The following is a 26,329-nucleotide window of genomic DNA, read 5'->3' on the forward strand; positions in this document are numbered from 1 at the left end:
TGGCAGGTGTGTAATAGGTAATAGATGTCTAGCAGATGAATGCGTGAGTGAATGAATGTGCCTTAAAGAGCATGTGTCTTCTCTTACTGTATTTGCATTTCCCAGATCCTCTCCTGCTAGAACAATGAAAATCACAGCCCAAACCTACCTGGACCAGTGTTATTCCTGTGACATTTACAAAAGCATGCCAGCTTTTCCCCATCCCTTGTCTGGAGGAGGCACATGAGCTGCTGGGATGGGCTTGCCCCTGTCCTGGGCCCTTACCCAGCTCCGTGTGTGGCAGCTCTGGGATGTCCCGCATGATCACCAGGAAGTGGAGACGGAGTCCCCGGTAAGCGTGGAGGAGCAACAGGCACAGGTCTCGGTGCCACTTGTGTGCGTGCTGCATGCAGTTCTCGGAGGTGATGTAGAAGCTTCCCTACGGAGTGAAACAGAAACAGAGGTTGAGGCATATTGCACCTGGCCCAGGTAGCACAGGGCCCTGATGCTCCATCTGCCCGCACCCACATTCACAAAATGTTTGGAGGTTCAGGGAAGGAAGCAGACCCCATCCTGAGTAAAACTGGAACATGGTTGAAGATTCCAAGAAAAAGAGAGTCCTGAGCTGGAATCGCTTCTTTATCCCTCCAGGTAAGAAAACACTGAAATCTGCCACACCTTTGTCTTATATTCAGATTAAAATAATAAAATAGCAACAATAATCACAATAATAATAAATGATCGTGAAGGTGATGAGGACACTGGCCTCACAGGTTTGAGACAACCAAGTGGCCCCACGTACAAGCTGATATGGTTTGGCTCTGTGTCCCCACTCAAGTCTCATCTTGAATTGTAATAATCCCCACGTGTCATGGGAGGGACCCAGTGGGAGGTAATTGAGTCATGGGGGCGGGTTTTTCCCATGCTGTTCTTATGACAGTGAATAAGTCTCATGAGATCTGATGGTTTTATAAAGGGCAGTTCCCCTGAAAATGCTCTCTTGCCTGTCGTCATGTAAGACATGACTTTGCTCGTCCTTCACCTTCTGCCATAATTGTGAGGCCTCCCCAGCCATGTGGAACTGTGAGTCCATTAAACCTCTTTCCTTTATAAATGACCCAGCCTTGGGTATGTCTCTATTAGCAGCCTGAGAACGGACTAATACACAAACCTCCTTTCCCCACCACTGCAGGGTACACTATAGAGGCCATGGGACAGGTGGCTGTGGGCTCCTTTTCAGAGAGAGAGGAGAAATTTAGAAAGTCCTTTGCAGCAGGTGAGTGAGCAGTAGGTCATGCTGAAAAGGAGGAAAAGAAAGTGTCATTGTAATGTAGAATGAAGTTGTGAGGTTAAGTAACCAATGCCGAAAGCACACCTATAAACAGCTCTGCACACACCTGTAAACAGCTGTGCATGTGAGCATGCAGTGTCACAACACTGTAACACTGTATTTTGTTTGTAGAAATAGGATGGATTAAACTGGTAGAATTACAAAGTAGTTTGTCCAATGAGGAAAAGACACCTAAGTCTACAGTGCACTTGGAGACCTAGGCATGACAAAAAGGAATGAACAGGATGGTTCTTTCTTGCCAACTCAACAGAGAAGGATGTCCTGAGGTGAATTTCAAGAGAGATTTGTTCTTAGAGCAGAGAAAGGAATCGTGTGGGAAAAGGCCTGGGCACGTAGGTGGGAGTCTGGAGTAATGTGCTAGTGTCCATCTACTGCTCACATGGCCGTGATGGGAGGAGGCAGTGGCTCTTCATGTTCCCAGGCTACCTTGTCTGCCTGCTGGAAGAAACGCCAGGTGGCATTTCACCTTGGCTTTTGTGAGTGAGTCTGCACAGTCAATGACCAGAGAGCCTCCTGCCTTGCTTGGTCTCCTTTCTCCTAGCTGCCATCCAAGAGGGCTGAGTTGATCCAATGTGGGCTGAGCAAGTCTCCTGGAGTCGACACACATCTGCACATCATCTGCACTCCCAAGGGTGTTGTATAGGCAGATAATGACGGGCACTATTATAGCCTCTCTAATCACCATACCACAATGATTGTCATGTGTGATGCAAGGTGCTACAAATTAGGAAATGGATAGCAGTCTCAGGCCTGCCGCCATCTACCTCTGATACTGTCTTAGGTGAGAGACTATGAGAAACCAGGAGAGGGTCACTGGGTTGTGCTCTCAGGAGCAACATCTGTGCAGCTGTAAAGCAGGACGGGTGGAGGAACTGCACTGCGTTGTCCTGTGGGTGCAACAGAGACCTCAGCTGATGCTGTGGGGAGTGCTGGGCCTGCAGAGTTACCCGGCCTTGGGGCAAGGACCAGGTCTTTGTACCCGTTCACTGATCAGTACTTGGTGTGGGTTACCCTATGTATTAGTTCGCTTTCACAGTGCTATAAAGAAATACCTGAGACTGGGTAATTTATAAAGGAAAGGCGTTTAATTGACTCACAGTTCCCCATGGCTGGGGAGGCCTCAGGAAACTTACAGTCATGAAGGAAGAGGAAGCAGGCACATCTTACAAGGCATGAGGAGAGAGAAATGCAAAGGAGGAACTTCCAAACACTTATGAAACCATAAGATCTCATAAGAACTTACTCACTATCATGAGAACAGCAGCGGGAAAACTGCCCCAATGATCCACTCACCTCCTCGCTCAACATGTGGGGATTACAGGTTCTTCCCCTGACACATGGGGATTACAGTTCGGGATCAAATGTGGGTTGGGACACAGAGTCAAACCATATCACCCTAGCAGGGAAGTGTGACCTTGGGGGAGCAGCTCTCTCCAGATAGGACAGTCTCCATACTTAGCCAATTGCTGTTGGCCACCAACATTCCCAGCAGTGTGAAGAGCGAACGGCTCAGATCTGAAGGTAGGGCTGGACATCACACCACAGAGTACAGGAGAGAGACCCTCTGCAGAACTTTACCCTCCATGGCTCGCATTTCTCAGCTCTGAAACCTGGTCTTGCATTAAAAGCTTGTTAAATTCTTTCTGATTTGAACTGAAGACATTCAGCAAGTTTTGGAATCAGAAGACTTGTCCATTTTAGAACCAGAAAACTCAACCAACTGCCCTGTCTGCGTTCAGGGTAACCCATGTATTCACATTTCTCAACTTTCCTATTATATTAAGGTTTAACACGGAGAAGCCAGTATGGCTGTAGAAAGTCGAGGAGAGCTTGTATGCAGCATGGAGCACATCAGACCAGCCAGATCTGTGGAGCAGGAAAGAAGTCACTGCTTATGAAGCATCTAGATAGTCCTATTGTACTTTATCTCCTTTGATCTTCAGCAAGCACCATGAAAGGCAGACACTCTCATTTTGATTTTCAAAGTAGAATATAAATATGGTGAAACAAAACCCTACCAATATCATCAAAGTAAATACAACATGAAGTGTCCCATTCCCCATAGTCTAATAATTTTTTCGTGTGGATTCTTCTGGAATACTGCCCATCTATGCTCTTGTATATGTATACATACTACATGTGTGTATGTCTTGAAAACATGCACAGACACACTTATAAGTTGGAGAATGCTCTGGACATTTCTCTGTTGCTTGCTTTTATCACCAAACATTGGAATTCATTCTGATCAGATCAAACAATAATAATAGAAACTCTTATTTCCATTTCATAGATCAAAAGACTATGGCTCAAAGAACTGAGTGACATGTGCAAGGTCACTCTGCTTGCCAGCAGAAGAAATGTTTCTCAGGATTCAGGGCTGAAGAGAGGTTGTCCTTTCTCGGCATGCCACACCTGCCTCTGAAACCAGGCCTGGCAGAGAACACATGCTGGACAAAGCTCCACTTGCTTTGACTGAGGCATTCAAGTCCTGCAGTGTCTCTGACAGCTGTGACTAAGCAGAAATGAAAGCAGAAAGGAGATTAACAAAGGCACCAAATACAGTAGTCATGAATCCCTAGTTGGCTTCAAGCAGTCCTGAGAGTCCCATTTTCAGGTCCCGCTACCTGCCACAGCTCCACTGTCCCATCACCCTGGTCTCATTCTGCAAAGCTTCAGGACATATTAAAGAAGGCAAGGAATCTATGAAGTCTCTTATCAAGTTTGACTTTTAAAACTAGACACCAATGTCACAGAGATTTTTCAAGAGACACTTAAAGAAAACTTCGGGGAATCTTCACGAGGCTGATTCAGTATGATTATTGAAATAATAATAAGTCAAAATGCTAATCCAAAGAGAAATCCTGAAAAAAAAATATTTGTGGCTAGAGAGTATTATAAACAAAACAAAACAAAACAAAAATAAACCTTCCATTCTTCATATATTGCTCAGCAGCACGACTTATTGAAAGTGTGCGATATACTGCAAGAAAACCCCATTCGTCAGTCCTACAGACCTGCAGAGTCAGTGTCAGAGTGGACGGGCCGGTGTGCCTCCATTAGAATTGCACGAAGAGCATTGAAAAACCTTGCGCCATTTCCCTAGCACAAAGCAGTAACATTTTAGCAACAGTCTTTCCAGCAATCTGAAATGAAAACCTTAAATAATAAAACAAGAATGAAGCAGGCAGGCAGATCATTACATTGTGAATGAACTCGCAAATAGAAGGTCCCTGGCCTGGGCCTGTCCCACAACAGAAGCAGGACAAAAAATAGGCACCTTTCAGCTGAGCACAGTGACTCACGCCTGTAATCCCAGCACTTTGGGAGGCTGAGGCGGGCGGATCACAGCAGGTCGGGAGTTCGAGACCAGCCTTACCAACGTGGAGAAACCCCGTCTCTACTGAAAACGCAAAATTAGCCGGGAGTGGTGGTGCATGCCTGTAATCCCAGCTACTCAGGAGGCTGAGGCAGGAGAATCGCTTGAAACTGAGAGGTGGAGGTTGCGGTGAGCCAAGATCATGCCATTGCACTCCAGCCTGGGCAACAAGAACGAAACTCTGTCTCAAAAAAAAAAAAAAAAGGCGCCTCTCCCCTTCTGAGACCGAAGTAAGTCCACTGCAAATGGGAAAATATTTGTATGGTTAAATATGGAGTCTGCAGCATGAGATACAGGGCAAACAGTCTGTTTCTTTTGTTTTGCTTGAGATAAGGCCTTGCTTTGTTACCCAGGTTGGAGTGCAGTGGCGCAATCATGGCTCATTGCAGCCTCGACCTCCTGGGAGCAAGTGATCCTTCCACCTCAGTCTCCTGAGTAGCTGGGACTACAGGCATGTGCCATCACACTTGGCTAATGTTTTAACTTTTGTGTAGAGATGAGGTCTCACGATGTTGCCCAGGCTGGTTTTGAACTTCTAGGTTTAAGTGACCCTCTCTCCTCCGCCTCTCAGAAGTAGTGGGATTCCAGGCATGAGCCATGCCCAATTAGTCTTCGTTTTTGCTTTCCCACTTACTACCAATGTCACCTTGGGGAGGTTTCTTCCCCTCCACACACAGCAGGTTCATCACCTGAAAAGAGGGCACAGTCCTGAAATCAGCATCAGAGGGTTGCTGTGAAGGATTAAATGAGATTATTCCAGCAAAATGCAGACTTATGTAATGCTCCAGTATAAAGTCAGTGCACATTAAGAGGAAATTTTGCTTACTTAGGACACGCTCATTGACGGCCTCGGTGAACATGTCTATGGATGGTGCAGCTTAAGATTCAACAGTGATCCACTTAGAAGCCTAACAATGAATTTTAACTTAGTGGGGAGCTCCACAGGGACACAATTTGGTTTTGAAGGCAGAATCTGGAGTCAGACAGGCCTGTACCTCGCTCACAGTGGCACCCTCGCTAGCAAGTTGCCTGAGCTAGACCTTTAACATAGGAAGTGCCAGTTTCCCAACGAGGAAAGTCAGGATAAAGTTAGTTAAAATGCTTATGGAGTGCTTGGTTTACATACAGTTTAGTACTTGATAACTGTTAGCTAAGATGTTTTACTTTCTACTTCATTTATGCAAATGTCTCTCAAATCTACATCTCTACGTCTAATTCCTGCACTGAACTCTAGATCTGTATTGTCTAAACTTCCAATTGACTGGCTTGCCAAGCTGTCACAAAGCCATCTTGCATGGAGCTCACCAGATCCTTCTTTTCCCTCTGGTCTTCCTTAACGGACTCCACTTTTTCCAGCATCCAAGAACACAACAAGTTCTTCCAGATTCCAGACTTCGTTCTCACTTTGAGCATCTGTCAGAACGTCTTGATGGTTCTACCTCTAAAATTCTCTTACCTCTGCCCCAGGTTGAGCTGTCTCTATTGCTTATTGAATTACTAAACACATCTATCTAATGTGTCTTGCTGCTCTGATCTTACCTTCCGCCGCAGCGCCTGTCTGTGCAAGCGGGTCATATCATTATCCACCGTTTGTAAGATAAAGTTCGAATTCTTTTGTTTGCCATTCAAGGACTTTACACCTTAAAGCAGTAGTCCCCCTCCTTTTTGGCACCAGGGACTGGTTTCATGGAAGATGATTTTTTCCACAGACTGAAGTTGTGGGGGATGGTTTTGGGATGATTCAAGAGCATTACATTTACTGTGCACTTTATTTCTATTATTATTACATTGTAATATACAATTAAATAATTATACAATTCACCATAATGTAGAGTCAGTGATAGTCCTAAGCTTCCCGGAACTAGACGGTCCCATCTGGGGGTGATGGGAGACAGGGACAGACCATCAGGTGTTAGATTTTCAAAAGAAGTGAGCAACCTAGATCTCTGCCATGTACAGTTCACAACAGGGTTCATGCTTGGGAATCTAATGCCACCACTGACCTGACAGGATGTAGAGCTCAGGTGGTAATGTGAGTGACAGGGAGCAGCTGTAAATACAGATGAAGCTTCACTGGTTCACCTGTCACTCACCTCCTACTATGCAGCCCGGTTCCTAACAGGCCACAGGCCAGTACCAGTCTGTGTCCCAGGTTTGGGGACTGCTGCCTTAATGCATCACATTCCCAGGTTCACCTGCTATCTCTTGTTTTCCTCCGGAACTTTTGTGGCACTTCTCTACAGGGCCTGTGCTCTTGCTGTTGGAAATTTCTTTCTGAATTAACCCTACTCGTCACCAAGACGCAGGTCAAATGTCACCTCCTCGGTGACATTCTCCAATCATCCCCTCCTCATGCATACTTCAATAGACCAATTCTTCCTGTATCTCTCATTCCAATACTCCCTGAACACTTTAGGAGTAAAAAGACTTTTTTACTTTTTAGTTTTATTTTTCAGGTTGTCTTTGAAACTGAAACAATTGGCACCTAGATTTCACCGAATACACAGAGAAAGAATGAACGAATGAGTGAGTCATAGCATCCTCTACAGGGCACCCCAATGGCATGACAGTGTAGACCTGATGTATACAGGCCTGGCCTCAGGGTCCAGCTTACCCTCACCACCTCCTACTTTAGAATCGTGGAACATTCACACAATTCTGGGATTTGGATTAGGATTTCCTAGATTACAATAATAATGATGCTATAGAAATGTATGTCCTATAGAAATGTACTTGTTTATACTTTATATGGAATATGTATGTAACCCGATTTTAACTCAGCCTAGGATAAATACTGAGAACTTTTCAACATGATTCAAACAGACCCATAAAAGCAAGACATATTTTTAACCGAGAAATATCAGTACATTGTTTGTGTTACAATTATGGAGGAACTCATAAATGGAATTGGCTTCTAATATTCCAGAGGTTTATTGAAAAAAGAAATTTAAGGTTTATCAGACCTCAAAATCTATAATGCTGTTAACAGTCTAGTGTTCATTATATGTCTGCTGTGTGTCTGGTACTATTCTTAGTTCCTGGATTCCTCTTCTTGGTGATTCAGTGAGTTTTACATTATTATCCCATTTTCACTGATAACAAAACAGTATCATCATAAAAAACAGCTAACACTTACTATTTGACTCTTAAATGTCAGGAATTAAGTGTTTTATGTGTATTAAGCATTTAATTCTCTTGCCAATCCTATGCAATAAGCCTGAGTACTTACACCCATTTTGGAGAGTGGAAAAGTGAACCTTAAAAGGGTAAACAATGTTTGCAGGTCTCATGGCAAGAAAGCGGCAGCTCAAGATTCCAGACATGATGTGCTGCTGGAAAACCCCCTACTGTTTCATCTCGATGCTGAACTTCCCCTTTGAACTGAGCTTCAGGCAGTTTAGATAGTTTGCCTGTGTTCACACATCTAGGAAACAGTCGAGTTGAACTTCTAACTCAGGTCAGGGCCCAGGTTTAAAAAGGAAACCAGCTTCATCAATTACAAAGAGAAGCAAAGCCTCTTCCGCCAGCTGCAGCTTTGCTGCTAACTAGCTGCGATCTGGGAAAATCGCTTACCTTTCTGGCTCTTTAATACCTTCTCTGTCAGCCACAAATTGCTGAGCTTTTAGTCAGCAATACCTAAATTATGTGTCCCTGTACTCTGCATTGTGGCGACCAGCTTTGAGTTGAACGGCAAGTATTTCTCATCAAAAATTTAAAATATGAAATTCAAAAACGGCTTTTTCTATTAATACCACTGGAGTCAAAGGTACCCATGTTGTCTCCTCATTGACATTCCAGGGAGTGTATCCGAGTATGAGAAAAAGGGAGCAGGAGCTGCTGGACTAGAACCGAGGGGTGGGCGTAGGAGTGGGAAGGCAATTGAGAAACCTGGGTCAAGGTCATGTTCTGACCCCGGTAACTGCTCCATTATGCATATATGGTCTTGCTGCCCTCCCACTTCACACAGCTCCAACAGCACCTCCACCTACACACAGCTCAGCATCCCCTCTCCACCTATGCAAGACTCCAGCATCCCCTTCACCTACACACAGCTCCAGTATCCCCGCCATCCATGCATAGTTCAGCATCCCCTCCACATGCTCAGGACTCCAGCAGCACCTCCAACACACAGTTCAGTATCACCTCCACCTATGCAAGGCTCCAGCATCCCCTTCACTACCCACAGCTCTATCATGCCCTCCACCTACACACAGCTCTATCATCCCCTCCACCTATGCACAGCTCTACCATCTCCTCCACCTATCCAGGGCTCCAGCATCCCCTCCACCTACACACAACTCTATCATCCCCTCCACCTACACACAACTCCAGCATCCCCTCCGCCTACACACAACTCCAGCATCCCCTCCGCCTACCCACAACTCTACCATCCCCTCCACCTACACACAACTCCAGCATCCCCTCCACCTACACACAACTCCAGCATCCCCTCCGCCTACCCACAACTCTACCATCCCCTCCACCTACACACAACTCCAGCATCCCCTCCACCTACACACAACTCCAGCATCCCCTCCACCTACACACAACTCCAGCATCCCCTCCACCTACACACAACTCCAGCATCCCCTCCACCTACCCAGAACCCTATCATCCCCTCCACCTACACACAACTCCAGCATCCCCTCCACCTACACACAACTCCAGCATCCCCTCCACCTACCCAGAACCCTATCATCCCCTCCACCTACACACAACTCCAGCATCCCCTCCACCTACCCAGAACCCTATCATCCCCTCCACCTACACACAACTCCAGCATCCCCTCCACCTACACACAACTCCAGCATCCCCTCCACCTACCCAGAACCCTATCATCCCCTCCACCTACGCACGGCTCCAGCATCAAAGGATCCTAAAAGTGACCGTTGAGTGATCACAGAGACATCTATATGGCTCTGTCCACATGAGAAATAAACTCAGTTTTGTGTTCTTCTCCCTCTAGAAATCTGTTGTACTACTGTGTCCCTCGTGGAAATCAGGGAGAAAATATTGATCATCTTCTATTCTCAGCTACTTTAACATAGTTGGCAATAACTCTGTGTGGTTGACTGAAACAATACTTTGTGTGTATGGTGTGGGTATGGGTGGGTGGGTGTGTGTGTGTGTGTGTTCTTTTTGTTTGGTTGGTTTCTTTTCTTTTTTCCTTTTTTTTTTTTTTTTTTGAGACTTGTCTCGCTTTGTTGTCCAGGCTGGAGTTCAGTGGTGCAATTTTGGCTCACTACAACCTCTGCCTCCTAGGTTCAAGTGCCTCAGCCTCCCAAGTAGCTGGGATTACAGACTCCCGTCACCATGCCAGACTAATTTTTGTGTTTTTTAGTAGAGATGGAGTTTCATCATGTTGGTCAGGCTGGTCTTGAACTCCCAACCTCAAATTATCTGCCTGCCTCGGCCTCCCAAAATGCTGGGATTACAAGCATGAGTCACCGCATCCTGCCTGAAACAATACTTAAAGAAGATGAGGGTCTCTGTGAAGCTTGAGAGATGCCTTCAGCTTTCTGAAGGCTCCTGAGGGAGAGCTCATTGCATAAGATACCACAGAGTGGAGCTAGAGCCAATGGATGGGCATTACATGCAGGCACATACTGTGGGTGAGAAGGCGAATTTTCCACTCTTAATGTCTTTTCAACATGGAGGGACAGCCATTAGCATAATAATCCTGGGCTTTCTCTGCCCATTTATTGGGCAAATGTTGAGTTTTGAATAAGAAACAGGTCTGCTTTGTTCTCCCTCAAAGGTGTCAATCTCCATCACTCTCACCCTGGAGTAGCCTGGTGAAGGAGGCATTCTGCAATGGAGGCTGGTAGCTGATAGTACTGCCATACCAGGGTGGGTAAGTAGTTAAATCCAGGGCTCACTACTCTATGTATCTTTTTGCCCAAAGACATAAACAAAAATCTGCAATTTGTCCTATCCAATTGGTTCAGCACTCACTTGGGGAAAAGAAGGTATTGTTTTTCAGTGCTGCTTCACACCCAACTTCAGATTGGATCTCCTTGGATGATGAGGCCACTGAGGTTATCACCACTCCACTGTGGACAGATGGCCTCAGAAGCCTCCTGTCACCCAGGGTGCTCAGGAATTGGGGTTGGGGGGTGGCACACAGGAGAGTTAGTCAGTGTTGGGTAGACAGTTCAAATAGGTCAGTGGGTGGTATTCCCATTTCAACAAATCTGTTTTGTTTATAGCACTTTTATATGCTGGATTCTAAAAATTAAAAAAACAAAAAGTTTGAAAATCATTAGACTAAATGAATACCTCTGGAAGTCTTAGCTATTCCATTGTGATCCAAAAGGCAGGTACAAATTATGTGGCTGAAAATCAGACCTCAACAATCTTTTTGGCTCATGGTTTTCATTTCTTATTCCTAAATATTGTTTTCTTTCCTCTCTAAGTCTTGTTTTATACAGCATTTTTAAAAACTATTCTTTCTGATCCAGTTTATTTCAAAATGATGGCAAAGTGATTTTTAAAAATATATTTTGTGAGGCAAAGAAACGGAGTCCCACAAAAATATCAGCAGATTTAGAATTAGAGGAAAGACCCAAGGTCAAGTCCAGGCTTTGCTACTCCCTTTGGACAGAGACTTTGCTGCCCTCAGAAGGCAAGAGTGAGGACAAAGGGGAAACAGTTCTTTGCCATCATAAAGCATGACAAACATTGGTCTTCTGATTATGATTATTATTGGTAGGAATTCCATATTAATCCTTTCACTGGTGTACTTAAGTGATATTAGTAAACTAGTCAATTAGTCAATTCTTACATTGCCAAGAAATTCTGACCTATTCAGAACTTTTAAAAAATAACTCATTATTAGTTAGATAAGTTGATATATTGACTATGAATAATTCATAACCATCTTATAAATCACCTTAATACCTATGACGCATGTTGCATGAATACATAAATTGGTGTTATTAATCTGTTTGACTTTAGATAACTATATTTTCATATTAGAAGTATTGTGGTTGGGTTTCTGAATATTCCTCAGCAATCAATGGGGTCAGTACCATTGATCCTCATGATCCTAACTGCTGGGGTTTTTTTGGTGCTTCCTGTGTGCCCATCACTGTGGTGAACACTTGAGCTCCAGAGGTTAATGAATACTGTCCTCACCTGGAGGAGAATATACCCAAATTGAAGAAATCAGGGTCACAAACACATCATTGCAGCACAATGTGGTAAATATGATACCAAAGGAAACCACAGGATGTAGAGAGTGTGTGATGGGGCACCCAGAGCCATTTAACAGGTAGGGCTAGAAAAAGGCTTCCTGGAGAGATGCTGCTGCAGTTGGACCTTGAAGGCATAGGTAGATACACAAGGGATAAGAGGAGGGTGTGAGAAGCACAGAAGCCATCATAAACATGGGCATAGAGTAAGTAAAATAACAAAGTGCAGGGAGATAGAAACAGATGTGGGCTGCCAGAGTCCAGGGGAGAAGCAGGAGATGAAGCTCAATGGACAGACTGAATCGGGTCAGGTCATGGAGGGTTGGGCATAGCATGTTGATCAAGAATCAATTCCTAGGAAACTAGTGTCATATTAGCTATGTCCAAACCATGTGATTTTGTGCCCTTCAGGGAGATACAGGGAGGCCTTTCTCTGTGACTCTGGCTTCTCACTGGCTCTGGTTTCTGGTCCCTCAAACCCTTAGGAAAGTTGTAATCATGGTATAAATTTTATATAAGCGGAATGGGCCAAGAGAGGTTAAGTCAATGGCCCCCAGTCCCACAATTGCTAAGATACAAATTTGGCATTCCAAAACAGCACAGCCTGACTCAAAAGCCAAGCTCTTTATCCCACATGGGACTATTCTGAATTCACCAGAATTAAAGTCCCCAAATAGAAAGGTGGCTTCTCAACTGAGGGCAAGACAATGAGAAAAGAGATAACGAAAACAGCAAGAGTAAGAAGAAACAGCCATCAGATAAATAGGATTAATTATGTAGAGTGTGAAGGGTTAAGCAATGATTACTCCCATCTCTGATAAGTAAGCTATCAGTCTCGGTGCCTCTGGACGTTGTGACCATTGTGTCTGTTTCTAATTTGAAAGTTGCAGCGGTTCACTATGGTGCCTTAGAGATTTCAACTTTCATGCTTTTCTAATTTTAATTATACAAGGCATTAAATTCCTTCAGCTGACACTGGGGCAGGCACAGAGTCAGCAGCTATGACTCTCCTATTGTGAGTTCTAAGATCTCTTGTATGCATTTGGTCTTTTTCTCTCCCCCTACTATGCTTGATGGGTGTATTAGTTCATTCTTGCATTGCTATAACAAACTCCCTGAGACTGGGTAATTTATTAAGAAGAGAGGTTTAATTGACTCAAAGTTTGGCAGGCTTAACAGGAAGCATGACTGGGAGGCCTCAGGAAACTTACAATCATGGTGGAAGGTGAAGGGGAAGCAAGCACCTTCTTCACATAGTGGCAGAAGAGACAGAGTAAGGGAGGCAAGCGCCACACACTTCTAAACCATCAAATCTTGTGAGAATTCACTATCACGAGAATAGCATGGAAGAAATCCATCGCTATGATCCAATCACTTCCCACCAGGTCCCTCCCCCTAACATTGGGAATTATAATTCGACTTTGGGTGCAGACACAGAGCCAAACCATATCAATAGGCTTTCTATACATGGTGCAGTCTGTAGGGAATCCGGAAAGTAGATCAGAACAGACCAGCATGGGAAACATATTCTATGTTCTGATACCAAGCATACACACACCCATTTAGCCCCTCATGAATTTCCTTGCCTGAGCCTCACAGGGCATTCATTCAGAATCATATTTAGTGTGGGGTGGGGGAGCAGAAGTGACTTTTCTGTCTCAAAATTGGACCATCAGTATGAGGCATGGCTGTGATTTGAATGAGGTGTACCTGATCCCAGAGCCATGCTCCTAATCACCACCATTTTTTGCCATTCTATAAAAGATGCTCAGTGCTAATGTTAGCTCTGTCTTGGCTCCTGCAGAAAACACATCAGGCTTTCTGAGGGATCACTAAGCCACATGGGAGGCCACTTAGGGAACCCCATCATATCAGAATATTTAATTCTATAGGAAAGCAGCTCAAAATAGGTCTGGCTTTTATTCAAATAACTGTAGCAATCATAGAAACCAAAATAATAGTATTTGCATAATAAATTATAGCTTACCTGGGACTTTAAGATCAACTCTATAGGGTATGTATTACTATTAGTCCCATTCTACAGATGCAGAGAGAGAGGGGTGGATCTCTCAGACAGTGTCAGGAATCAACAGTTTCCTACAAAATCACTAATCAAAATTAATAGCCCACAAATAATCTGAGCATGTTTTAAGTAAAATTTGGATCATGTCAACAACCATGTTACATTCAAATATCATTGCATGGTTTTGGTAGCTGCATTTGCATAGGGTTTAAGATCAAGTTGTTAAACATATGGCCATGCTGTAGTGACAGTATTTATATTGCATTGCAACATTTTAAAATTGAGACTAGGGCACTTGACTTCTATTTAATGCTGCTCTGCACTTATTGACTGTTTGTTATTTGCTAGTATGCTGCTGAATGCTGTGAACACCTTCTATATGGCATATACCATGGATATATATGCAGCACATCTGTAATCATTTATTGCCTCCACTATAAAATAGCAATTATAAGTCCAGGCATGGTGGCTCACACCTGTAATCCCAGCACTTTGGGAGGCAGAGACAGGCAGATCACCTGAGGTCAGGAGTTCAAGATCAGCCTGGCCAAGATGGTAAAACCTCATCTCTACTAAAAATACAAAAATTAGCCAGGCGTGGTGGTGCACACCTGTAATCTCAGCTACTCAGGAGGCTGAGGAAGGGGAATCGCCTGAACCTGGGAGGTGGAGGTTGCAGTGAGCTGAGATGCAGCCACTGCACTCCACCCTGGGTGACAGAGAGAGGCTGTCTCAAAGAAATAAATACAATAAAATAGCAATAATAATAGCAATTACCTATTAGCAATGTGGTGAGGAGCAACTAGGGCAGATAGTGTAAGCAAGTGCTTACGGGAGAGCCTGACAAAGGATGGACATCTGGCACAAAACAGGTATTTGTGCTATGAGTACACAGAATAAAGGTGTGCAGCCCTCACTGCAGGTGTAGGGGGAGTGATAGCCCTCAGGAAGAACTCTAAAGTAGAAAGAAGGATGCTTTAGAGGACTCAGCCGGTAGAGTGATGTTGCTGGCCATCACACTGGCAACTGCACTATACAAATCGTGCCCTGCTTTTCCCTGCTCCGAAGAGACTGAGGCACAGAAAGGAAACAAGAGGAAACTAAAGCCCCATTTCCCTGGAGTCTCACAAACACAGCCGCCCTTCTGCCTTTTGCTTTTCAGGATTATAGACAGATGATATGCATAGGCCATTTCACAACTGGATTTGCTCACAATGACTCTGCAAACAGTAGTTCTTTAATTAAGGCAACTGAAGTCCACATATCATTCCAGTGTGGAGAATACTTAACAATCCACATTTGAAAATGCTAAATCTATCTATTAAAACATTTATAGATGGCACTTTCATTTTCTAGCACTTTACTTCCATTTGTTCTTCATTAAAAGCAATTCCCCTGACTGTGTGCAATGTTCAGCAATTTTGTTAGCAGTTGGCAAATTGGATTCTTAATATTTAATCTAATTGGGAACAACATTACACAACTCAAACTGAACAAGCAATTTAGTTGTCAGATCATTATAAAACCATAAACACCTTTTTGATGAATGTCTTTATTTTTATAGTGTGGCTTGAAGGTCCGGTTTAAAAAAGAAATACCAGTCTCCAATTTAATGTGTGCACATGTTTCTTAAAAATTACTAAAGAATCACTACGTGTGATATTTTTTACAACGTGAGACATTGTCTGTTAAGTGAAATGAGCATGAGCTCCACCATCAGGGTCACCCTAGATTCAGATACTGGCTTTGTAAATTGTAAACTCTGAGATCGTGGCTAAGAAGTGACTCCTGAGAGTTCCCGCCTTCATGTGAAAACGCTGAACAGAACTACAAAAACGATATTGGAATGAGATACCACCTCCTGGATATGATTGTTGAAAAGACCAAATTATAGAATAAATTAAATGTCTGATATGTATTAAGCATACTGCATGATCACTACATAAATAGTAGCCATGTGAATTAAGTAATAAGTCTTATTGTCATTAGTAGTGTTAATTCTTTCTATTAATATCATTATAATGCCAACAGCTTGTCATCTCATTTTCCCTCATAATTAGACCACAGTCCGGAGTTACAGGAGACAAACAGATGGAGGAATGGGAGAGGATGGCTAAATTCCGTGTGTTGTTTTCAATTTTATGTAATTTCTTTTTTTATTTTTTTAACTTGATGTCTTTGACTGCTTTAAGACTTGGCTCTTAGATCTGGCAGAAATAGCTTTTGGAGATAGAATCTTAGCTTGTTAAGGATCAGATGTGGAGAAAGTTTATCTCCCTTGCAAATTGCTGTTTATAGATTTAAGAAAGAGAAGGATGAATTTAAGCACTAGAATGATGCAAGACGTAAAAATAAATGAAAATGGACTGGGAGGTTGTACAAAGGAGGGAAAGTCCAACAAACTCAGGAGTAGGGAGGAAGCAGCAAGCTCTAGTAGGCTGGAACCCACGTAGAGGACACTATCAAGGAGGCACCCACAATGAACAGGAGAGCTTGATGGACAGGAGAGCTTCTATAGCTTTGAAGACTTGTGGCTGGAAGTCTGCTCCCAACCCAACTGGACTCAACATAACTTTTGATGGTGTTCAGGATGGCTTTGTTGTGGGAGCCTTTCTAATCCAGGCACCAAAGCCTGATCATCCTCCTGTGGTTTCACGTTCACCTAATTTCTCCAAATCCAGCCTGTTCTGTCCCTGACACCAGTCTCCCATCCCAACACAACTGCATCTATATTCTATGCCTTCACCTTACCAAATCCATTGTGCAGACAGCCAGGTGATTGCCCCTGGTTTTTTCTCAACAGAGATTCCAGGAAATGACAGTCCATCTCCTCTTGGGAACTGCTCTGCCATTTCCCTGATGCAAATGCTATTACTATTTCTATACAAAGGTAATAAACAATTCTATCAAGAATAATTACGATTCGTGTTATTATGAATAGCCATATTTTAAAATTAAGTATAATACATGCACACAGCATGCTTAACATGGTGCATGTATGCATTTATTCAAGAATCACTTATTGGGCATTGTTTCTGGACCAGGTACCAAGCAGAACTCTACTAGGAAATGAAAATATTATTTGTATATGACTTTAGGTTAAAGATCCTTGTAGTTTAGCATGGGGGGTAGCGCACAGACTAATGATTTTAGGAGTCTGATAAGTGCTATGATAAATTTACACATAAATGCTATTGCAGCACAAAGAAAGATGCCTGCATCATGCTGGGGTCAGTTAAGAAAAACACCATGTAAAAATTAATCCTATCGTTTAAAATATATAGTTAGCCAGATAGACACATAGGTGAAAATTCCAGGCACCTAGATAAGGAAAAACCTATTGCAGAAGGGAAAAATAAAACTGATATGATTCTAGCAGAAAGTACAAGGTTGGAGCTGAGCTTAGACTCAGAGTCATAAAGCAGTATGAAGGTCTCTCTTGTTTGTCATGATGATAATTTTAAGATTCAGCACCTCAAATTAGCCTTAGGTGAAGATGGAGCAGAGGGAAGAGGATCAGAAAAAATTAAGCAAGTTGGGAGTCTGTGCTCTGTCTAGACAAGAAATATTTAGGACATATTTGCAGGCAGTGGAAGAAGGGGAAGAGGCAAAAAACACAAAGACACAGTTTGTAGAAATCAGTCACTAACATAGATGTAAGAGAGAAGAAGGGATCGGGGATAATTCTGAGGTTTCTAGTGACTCAAATAAAAAACAGAGATTTTTCAAAAAGTTTTAGATCCTATGAAGATGGACATGATTAAATATCACATGATTTAATATCTAGAGTCTGACAGCCCGGGCTCAAACCCTAGAACCACCATTCACAATCTACCTAATCTTGGGCCAGTTACTTATCTCTCTATGCCTAAGTTACCTTATCTATAAAATGAGAGAAAACTAATAGATTCCCGGTAGGGTGCTAGTGAAGAGCAAATTAGATAATGTGTGCAAGAACTTAATATGGGAGAGAGAAAATAGTAAATGCTCAAAAATAATATTTTAACTAATAATATTCTATTAATTAATTGAAAGTATGGACTCTGATCTGAATGTTGGCCATAGAGCCACTTCCCTTATATCTAGAAACTCACCGCCATGATCCCTGGAAATAACTATTATGTAGCAAAGAGAACATTAGACTTGGAGTCTTGAATCTAGCATCTAATATTTCCTAGATGGACAATCCTAGGCAAGTCACTTTCAGTCTCTGAGCCTCAGGCTTCCATTCCATGATAGAAGTTAACAGGTTGCAAAGGTGTTATTAGAAATATTAAATGAAACAAGAGGGTGAAGTGCTTTGGGACAGACAGAACATTATAGAACCCCAAAATCATGTTGCATTAATTGATACATCAATAACAATTGTCAGAAAGTACAACTAAGGTACCTTGGGAAGATTGCATGGGCACTCCATTCTCAGCACCCTCTTCCCACCCATGAATGGCTCAGATCCTATAAGTGATGCAAAGCGAAGATTAGAGAAGCCCCCAGCAGATATTCTGGCAGCCATGAGCAAGCATCAGTTTCTTTGGACATTCTCTTGGGAATGAGAATGAGATCAGCATAGAACAGGATTCTCTGTATTACTCAGAGAAAGCAATTAATGAGTCAGAGGGGATGGCAAAAGTCAGTGAAAAGCGATATTCATTTCCAATAACAAATACCAGAACAGACTATGTTTACAGTAAAGAGTACAGTGTACATGCTACTACACCTACAGACAAGGAGCCTGTCTGCACATGGAACAATCTGAAGACATGATTCCAATAGGGTTTCCTTGTCATGTCTACTCCAGGAATAGAAGATCTGCAGTGAAATGGTGGCAGTGAGTTGCTGGTTGCCAATTAAAATCTAAATAACTACAATAACAATTTTTGTGAAGATACTACCAGTAAGACTTAGAACCATCGGGGGTTGGCTAGATAAAAGAGGACACATCTGATCACTTCTGAGATAAGCTTTCTTCAGACTATCTTTTAATAGCATTCACACTCATGATATTTATTGAGTTCCAGGTGCTTACACAGATGCTGAAGGTTATAGCATGAAGGCAGACATGTCTGCCTTCAGCGGGCCTTCAGCCTATAGCGAAGACAGATAATTGTCTGCAGTGAGATTGACATTGCACTAACGGAGAAAGGAAAAGGATGTAGGTAAGGGGTGTTGGGTAACACCTGTCTGAGCCAGGAACATTCATTCTGAATCCTAAAGAACGGCCAAGGGAAAGCTTCAAAAAGTCAATTATCTGATGAACTCTCTTTCTCACTCATTTGGGCAATAAATACCTAAAGTCATCTGATGTGTTTATGAACAAGATGGTGGTTGGAAAGCATTACTGTTTCTAAGCCCCATTAAACAGCCAGTGATGGGTTGCCCATTGGAGAGCGAAAATCTGCTCTCTAAACTCTGATTAATCCACAGGAATCTTTGGCTTGGTAGCCTTTGCAATAAGCATATTTATATAGCTTAACCCATGTTCTTGGAAGAGAGCTACAATCCTAACCATCTTATAAAGGGGGACACTGAGGCATGAGGACACATAACATGTAGGCTGCAGAGCTTTCCAGGGCTTTGGGGTATGGAGTCTACCAGCTTCTTCACTGTATGGTTGTGTAACTTTGGTCAAATAACACAAACCCTTGTTGTCTTGGTTTCCTGATGCACGTGATAGTATAATAATAGTCACCTCAAAGCTGTGAGGGATAAGTGAGATAATCTATGTGTTGCCTGTCACTAGAATGACCAGCATCATCACCACCATCATCAACAGCATCATCACCATTATCTGATACCTCACAAACATGCCCACTTAGGTCAAGAGTCTGGAAATTTTGTACAGAATCTATATTTATGTAAATAGCAACTACATGAAATAATATGCTTCATGGCTGGAATTATCAGTATACTTCTGGATAGTCATATCTAGACAACAAAATGGTGTAACTGAAAAAGCTCTTAGCTTAAGATGGGGAGAAGTGATTTGGAATTCCAATACTGTTCTCTGTAAGATAGGAAAAAAAATATCTCTTGCCTCTTGCCTTCCATGTGAAGCTATTCATTGGTTCTCTCTTTGATATCTTTCTTTTTTTTTTTTTTTTTTTTTTTTTTTGAGACAGAGTCTCCATCTGTGGCCCAGGCTGGAGTGCAGTGGCATGATCTCAGCTCACTGCAACCTCTGCCTCCAAGGTTCACACCATTCTCCTGCCTCAGTCTCCCGAGTAGCTGGGACTACAGGTGCAAACCAGCATGACCGGCTAATTTTTTTTATATTTTTAGTATAGACAGGGTTTCACCATGTTAGCCAGGATGGTCTTGATCTCCTGATCTTGTGATCTGCTCGCCTCGGCTTCCCAAAGTGCTGGGATTACAGGTGTGAGCCACCATGTCCAGCCGATATATTTCTTTATACAACAGCATTCGGTGAGTTTCCTCCTAAGTGTGAGGTGCTGAGGATGTATCAGTGTTCATGAACTACCTAGTCCTTTCCTTCATGTAGCTTTTGTAGCAGTGGAGACAAAGTAGGAAGAGAAAAAGCTGAATATTGCTATGAAACAGCCATGGGATAAAGACAAGAAACTAGAGGGATTCTTTTAGGCTATCTCCTAAATGTAAGGAATTCTTATTTCTGTATCAAAAATTACCTCTCTCTTCCAAACAATGAAACTATTAATAGAAGTCATATTTAACTCCCACCTCTTCACACTAAGTATAATTGGTAGACTTTAATGGGTGAAAATTTAGTATTTATGAAAACATGATAACTAAGATTACTTCCAAATGTGTGAGCAATGAGACTTCAGGGGAAAATAAAAATGGAATCCATGTAGATGCCATTCTTGAATTAACTAAAAAATGTGCATATAAGCAAAAATAGAAATAATTCTACTTCTATTACTTCTAATTAAAGCTATACTAAAAATAATGAGAAAAATAAAAGCAGGAGAAGGAAAAAGATGAGAGCTACCATTTATTCAGTATTTACCATATGTCAATCACTCTACATACATTAACCATAAGGACAACCATAGAAGTCACACGGGGATAGCAATATGTCCTGCTCACAATCACATATTAATTTCGTGCAATACCCATATACAAAATAGTGAACAGTTCAGAATTATAGACGTGGGTTACAATGTGAGCTCTAATAATTTCCCTTAGAAAAGATGCCTGGTGTCTCAGATCCCCTGTTTGCTCCACTACAAAGTGAGACTCATACTTAGAAATGTTCATGGGTGTTAGAAAAGTTAAAAAGATGATGTTTGCAAAAACTGAATATACAGCACAGAGTTACTCAGTAAATATCCTTCCTCCTGTCTTTTTACCTGGGCACTGGATTTCTTGCCTTCTAAGGTTTGCTACGGGCCACTCTAGAGATCCTGTTCAACGCCCTGCTCCTTCCAAACTTAAACACACACACACACACACACACACACACACACACACACACACACACACACACACAGAGAGATTTATGAATAGAATGTTGTCCCATCAGACAAGGCAACGCAGCCAAGAAACTGCTTACCAGGCACCAGTAAAATACTCCTCAAGAAAATGAAATTGAACCAAAATAGAAAATAAAACCATTTCTAAAATTCCAACAATAAAAATAAGTTGAAATGAGTTGAACGCATTTGCAGGTGATGATAAATATCGTGTGCCTATTTACCTGGCTAACCCAGTGTGAGCTGTATCTGTAACTGCCATTAATAACCACACAGCCGAACACTAGTAATTTGGTCTCCATGGGAACAGAAGGTAATATCTGTACTACTGTTCCTAGATGGATCTTTTATTATTTCAATATTTGAAAGGTGATTTTTCAAGATGATAGAAACTGTAAAATATATTCAATTATGCATAACATGGGAGATAGGAAGTGTGGAGTTTCGAATACCCTTTGGTTTTGCTTATTTTTCAGGGAGAAAAGAAAATGACACTGATGGGGAGAACAGGTTGATATTTTAGAGGAAAGGATCGCAATTCCCAGATCTCCTGTAATTTCTAACACTGTTAAACCTGGAACCTGTCCCTGGCAGCTTTCATTGAAGGGGCTGATTTACTGCCTTTAGTCATTTCACGGAAGTCCACCAGGCACCAATGCATGCCCAGAACCCTAGTGAATTCAGGAAGGCCACTCGGCAATCACACAGTGAGGTTCACAAAATCTGGGTAAAGATTTGAGATGGGGATTGAGAAAATAACAAAGAAGCGTGGTCTAAAATAACAAATGGACCAGGCCGTCCTATTCCTCCACTAGTTAAAACAGAAAACCAGGGTCATCCTTGAATGTTCTTTCCTTCTTACCCAGACCTGTTCATTCTCTCTCTTAAATAACTCTGCCTCCCTCCCCCATTTCCTGTTGCATTAGCACGGATCAGGTTCTCCCTCAGAATACTACAAATGTGTTTTTACTAGTCAGCTCTTTCCTTCTAGGAACTCATGTTCTGGTAGAAACAGAAACAGATGCATATGTGCTTGTGATAAGCAGTTCATATTAACTATTCACGGACAACAGCTAATAGGCTGACCTCCTGCCCTGGATGATCTCATGGATTTAAAATATTAACTCATTTGCTTCTCACCCCAAACACACTGATTGTTCTTGTTAGTATTATTTCTATTTTACAAATGACTTTAACTCATATACAAATAAGGTGATTTGCCTAAAATCACACAGACACATGCGTGCGTGCGTGCACACACACACACACAGACGCACGTGTGCTCATGTGTAGAATGTAACAAAGCAGAGAGTAGAACATAAGCAATCTGGGTCCAGAGCCCAAGGTGCACACTAAAGCAGGTATATAATTTGAAATGCTTGGGTTACCCAAAGGTGACAATATTACAACAAGTACCCCCTTGGTTGGGTCACCTTTCTAGCCAGGAGTCTAGGATAGGCCTGCTGTTTCTTTCCGAGCACTAGGCAAGTGGAACTCAAATGTCACTATAATCAGCAGCTGAAGTACCACCTTCTCCTCTGGGGTACCTTAGGAAGCTCTTGCTGCACCAACTGCTAGTGTGAGGCAAAAAGCATCATTGTTGAGCCTGGAGCCCCTGAAGCCACACTGCTCAGGTGTGTGTCCCGCACAACTGCTTACCAGCTGGTTCCTTGCCCTTTCTGGGCTTCTGTTTCTTCATCTTAAAAATGAGATGATTAATGACCTGCCTTACAGGTGGTCACTTCATTGAAATGAGTAAATAAATGCACAGAGCCTAGAAGCATATCTAACGCATTGTAAGTGCTTGGTCTAAGTATTGATGAGGAAGAGTGTGAGGGGGATGGTAATGATGCTAGTGGTGGTGATAATGAAATTGAAAACAGCTACCACTTCTAAAACACAAGAACTCCCCCCAGCTATTTCGAGTCCTTTGTTTGTATTGCCACTGTACATTTCATCTCATGGTTTATAAGAAAATAGGAAATAGAACAGCAACTAACTGCACCTATATAAATGCTCAAAATCCCATATAAAAAGGAGAGTAAGAAGCAAGGGACCACTGCCTCAGCCAACAAGGAGAAACAAATGTACTCACTCATCTGAAATAAGTAAAATCTAGATAAGATGGGTGAGCATGTTTTTCAGGCTTTGGGTATCAGGCTGCATAGAGTAAAAATGAAGTGAGACCTACTATTGTTTGTTCTAATATACTTCCTGAAGGGAGTTTCCGGGCCATGATGCAGAAAGGTGAAACCCAGGCAAATTCTAGCTGACTCTTTGTATTAGTCTTTTCTTGCAGTGCTAGAAAGAAATGCCTGAGACTGGGTCATTTAGAAAGAAAAGAGGTTTAATTGGCTCATGGTTCTGCAGGCTATCCAGGAAGCATACTGGCTTCTGTTTCTGGGGAAGCCTCAGGAAACGTACAATCATGGAAGAAGGAGGAGAAGCAGACACCTCTTAGATGGCAGGAGTAGGAGCAAGAGAGAGATCAGGGAAGTGTCACACACTTTCAAACAATCAGATCTCCTGAGAACTCACTCACTATATAGCACCAAGGGGGATGGTGCCAAACCATTCATGAGAACTCTGCCCTCATGATCCAATTACCTCTCAGCAGGCCCCACCTCCAACACTGGGGATTATAATTCAACATGTGATTTGGTGGGGACACAGATTCAAACCATATTACTCTCAGATTTGAGAAGATAGAATGAAATTACAGGGAGTTTAGGCAGGCTAGAGTTCACAGGACAGAGTGCTGAATAGGAGAGCCAAGGAAACAATTCCCAGAGCTCACGCAGGACTGAGAATTAACTGATGTGTCAGAATGAAAAACCTAATAATTCATGGAATATTGAGGAGAAAACTCAGAAGGGCATTACCTAAGTGATTGGGTAAAATTAGCCCTAGAGTAAAAGCTGCTCTGATCCCACCAAACAAATCTCAAAAAGCAAACTTTGGAAAGATCAGATTCCAAGTAACTTAACCACATCCAATTACAAAGCTAAAGAATACATAAGGATATATGAGTGTGCACAGGCATGCACATGCGCACACACCCACACATACCCAGCACTGAAAAATATAAAACCACAATGCCTATCATTGAATACAAAACTACTAGGCATACAAATAAGCAGGAAAATGAAATATATATAAAGAGAAAAATCAATCAATAGAAACTAGTTCAGAAACAGCAGCAATGATAGAGCTCTCAGCAAGGACAGTTGCAAAGAGAAAGAAGATGATGTACAGAGTGGGAAGCGGAGATGTGGAAGGCAGAAAAGAGGAGATGGAGAGAGAGACAGAAGGGGAGCTGACAAAGATGCAGAAACAGAAGGACAACCGAGAGGTAAGGGGATAAACAGAGAAGCCATGTGAATAAGAAGAGAAATGCCTGGAGAGAAAAGGTAGATACAGGAGGAGGAGCAGGCAGTGGCAGATAAAAGGGATAAAACAGGATGACAGAAAGGGGGTCAAATAGCAATCACCTGCCCACTGCTTCTTAACTCTTATCACAATTGCAACTCATAACTAATTGGTGCAATTATCTATCTATTCTATATGTGCCCCCTCCCCAAATAAAAACTTCCCCACCAAAGCCCTGTCTGTCCACAAAGCCAGGATATCATCTGTCTTATTCACTGCAGTTTTACCAATGATTCAAACAGCCCATTGAATATAGCAGGGTGGCCCAAAGTTACTGAATATATTAAAGAAGAAGGGGACAAATATAACCATTATTTTACTGACCAGGCTGAAGAGGTTCATTAACTTGCTCAAAGAAAAAAGGTAGTAAGTAGAATAATAACATTTAGATGTGGTGGGTTGTTGGTTTTTTTGTTTGTTTGCTTGTTTGTTTGTAGGTTTTCTGTTTTTGGTGGGTTTTTTTTGTTTTGTTTTTTGTTTTTAATTCTGAGTCCAGGATATTCCTAAGAGTCAGAAAAACAAAATGAATTTTTAAAAAAGATTCTGAAAAGCAACCCATGAGAAGTCTTTTAACTGTTCAATGAATAATTATTCTTAAATTATGGATTATATTTTCTCAAGTAGGACAACTGTGAGTACAGACAGCTCAGAGAGTCTTTATCCTATCTTTAGGAGAAAGACACATTGCCTTCTGCAGCTGCAGGTAGGTCTGGACAATGGAACGGACAAGGCTTGGCTGTGTAGGAGGCTACTGTCGGGGACATGAGCCTCCTCCAACCGCGAACTGGGTCCTCTTCATGTTCAGATTCCAAGATCAGGTAGACAGGTGTTAGGGGTTACCTGCCACACTGGTCTTCTGTAGCTTCTCTACTTGTGTCACACAGGAACAGACAGTTTCTATTTCTGAACCTCTGTTTTCTTGTTCCAAGATGTCAAGGGTGATCTCTCCCTCTAACAGTTATCATGGGGTTAAGCAGGAGAGAACAACAAAATCCATGTGGCAATGACTATTCCACTAGCTCCCATTTATGAGAAGCCTGCTAGTCTGGAAATGCACAGTGAAGAATAAACTGCTTCCTCCAACACCTGTAGTCCAGGAGCTCTTGACTACAGAGACTGGCAAGAAAATAAGCAGTGACAATGAGATGTAACAGTTGAAATGATAGGAGTGAGCAAAAAGATATTTGGGTCCCACAGAAGGACCTCCTAAACCACCCAGGAATCGGCCAAGAGGGTGGGAAGTAGGTTAGGACTTCGGAGGAAAGAATGCTTGTGCAGAGTATTGTAGGAGCTATAAGAATTCATAAGGTAAAGAGGATCCTGAAGGGAATCCCAGGCATACGAAGCAGCCTACAAACAAGTGGGAAACTGAGAAAGATCATGTGTTTTTAAGGATCCTTTGGCATGGGTTGAAGGGTAGAGGTGGCCGAGACTCTAAGTTCATTGAGTATTAAACAATCACAGACACATATCTTACTCAGAGCATTGTGCACTAGCATTGCAGAAATATGCTAAACTCACATGTTC

At 42.4% G+C, this 26,329-nt stretch overlaps 1 protein-coding gene across 2 annotated transcripts in view; it reads right to left on the reverse strand.

Moving 5' to 3' along the window:
- FAM135B (family with sequence similarity 135 member B) overlaps positions 1 to 26,329 on the reverse strand; it is a 353,349-nt gene that overhangs the window by 64,527 nt on the left and 262,493 nt on the right. For both annotated transcript variants that reach the window (XM_074000059.1, XM_015455220.4), the window contains one exon: positions 265 to 418. In XM_074000059.1, the coding sequence (XP_073856160.1) occupies positions 265 to 388 (124 nt within the window). In that variant the 5' untranslated portion in view covers positions 389 to 418. The remainder of the gene's footprint in view (positions 1 to 264; positions 419 to 26,329) is intronic.

Source organism: Macaca fascicularis, chromosome 8 (assembly GCF_037993035.2).
Source record: "Macaca fascicularis isolate 582-1 chromosome 8, T2T-MFA8v1.1".
NCBI lineage: Eukaryota > Metazoa > Chordata > Mammalia > Primates > Cercopithecidae > Macaca > Macaca fascicularis.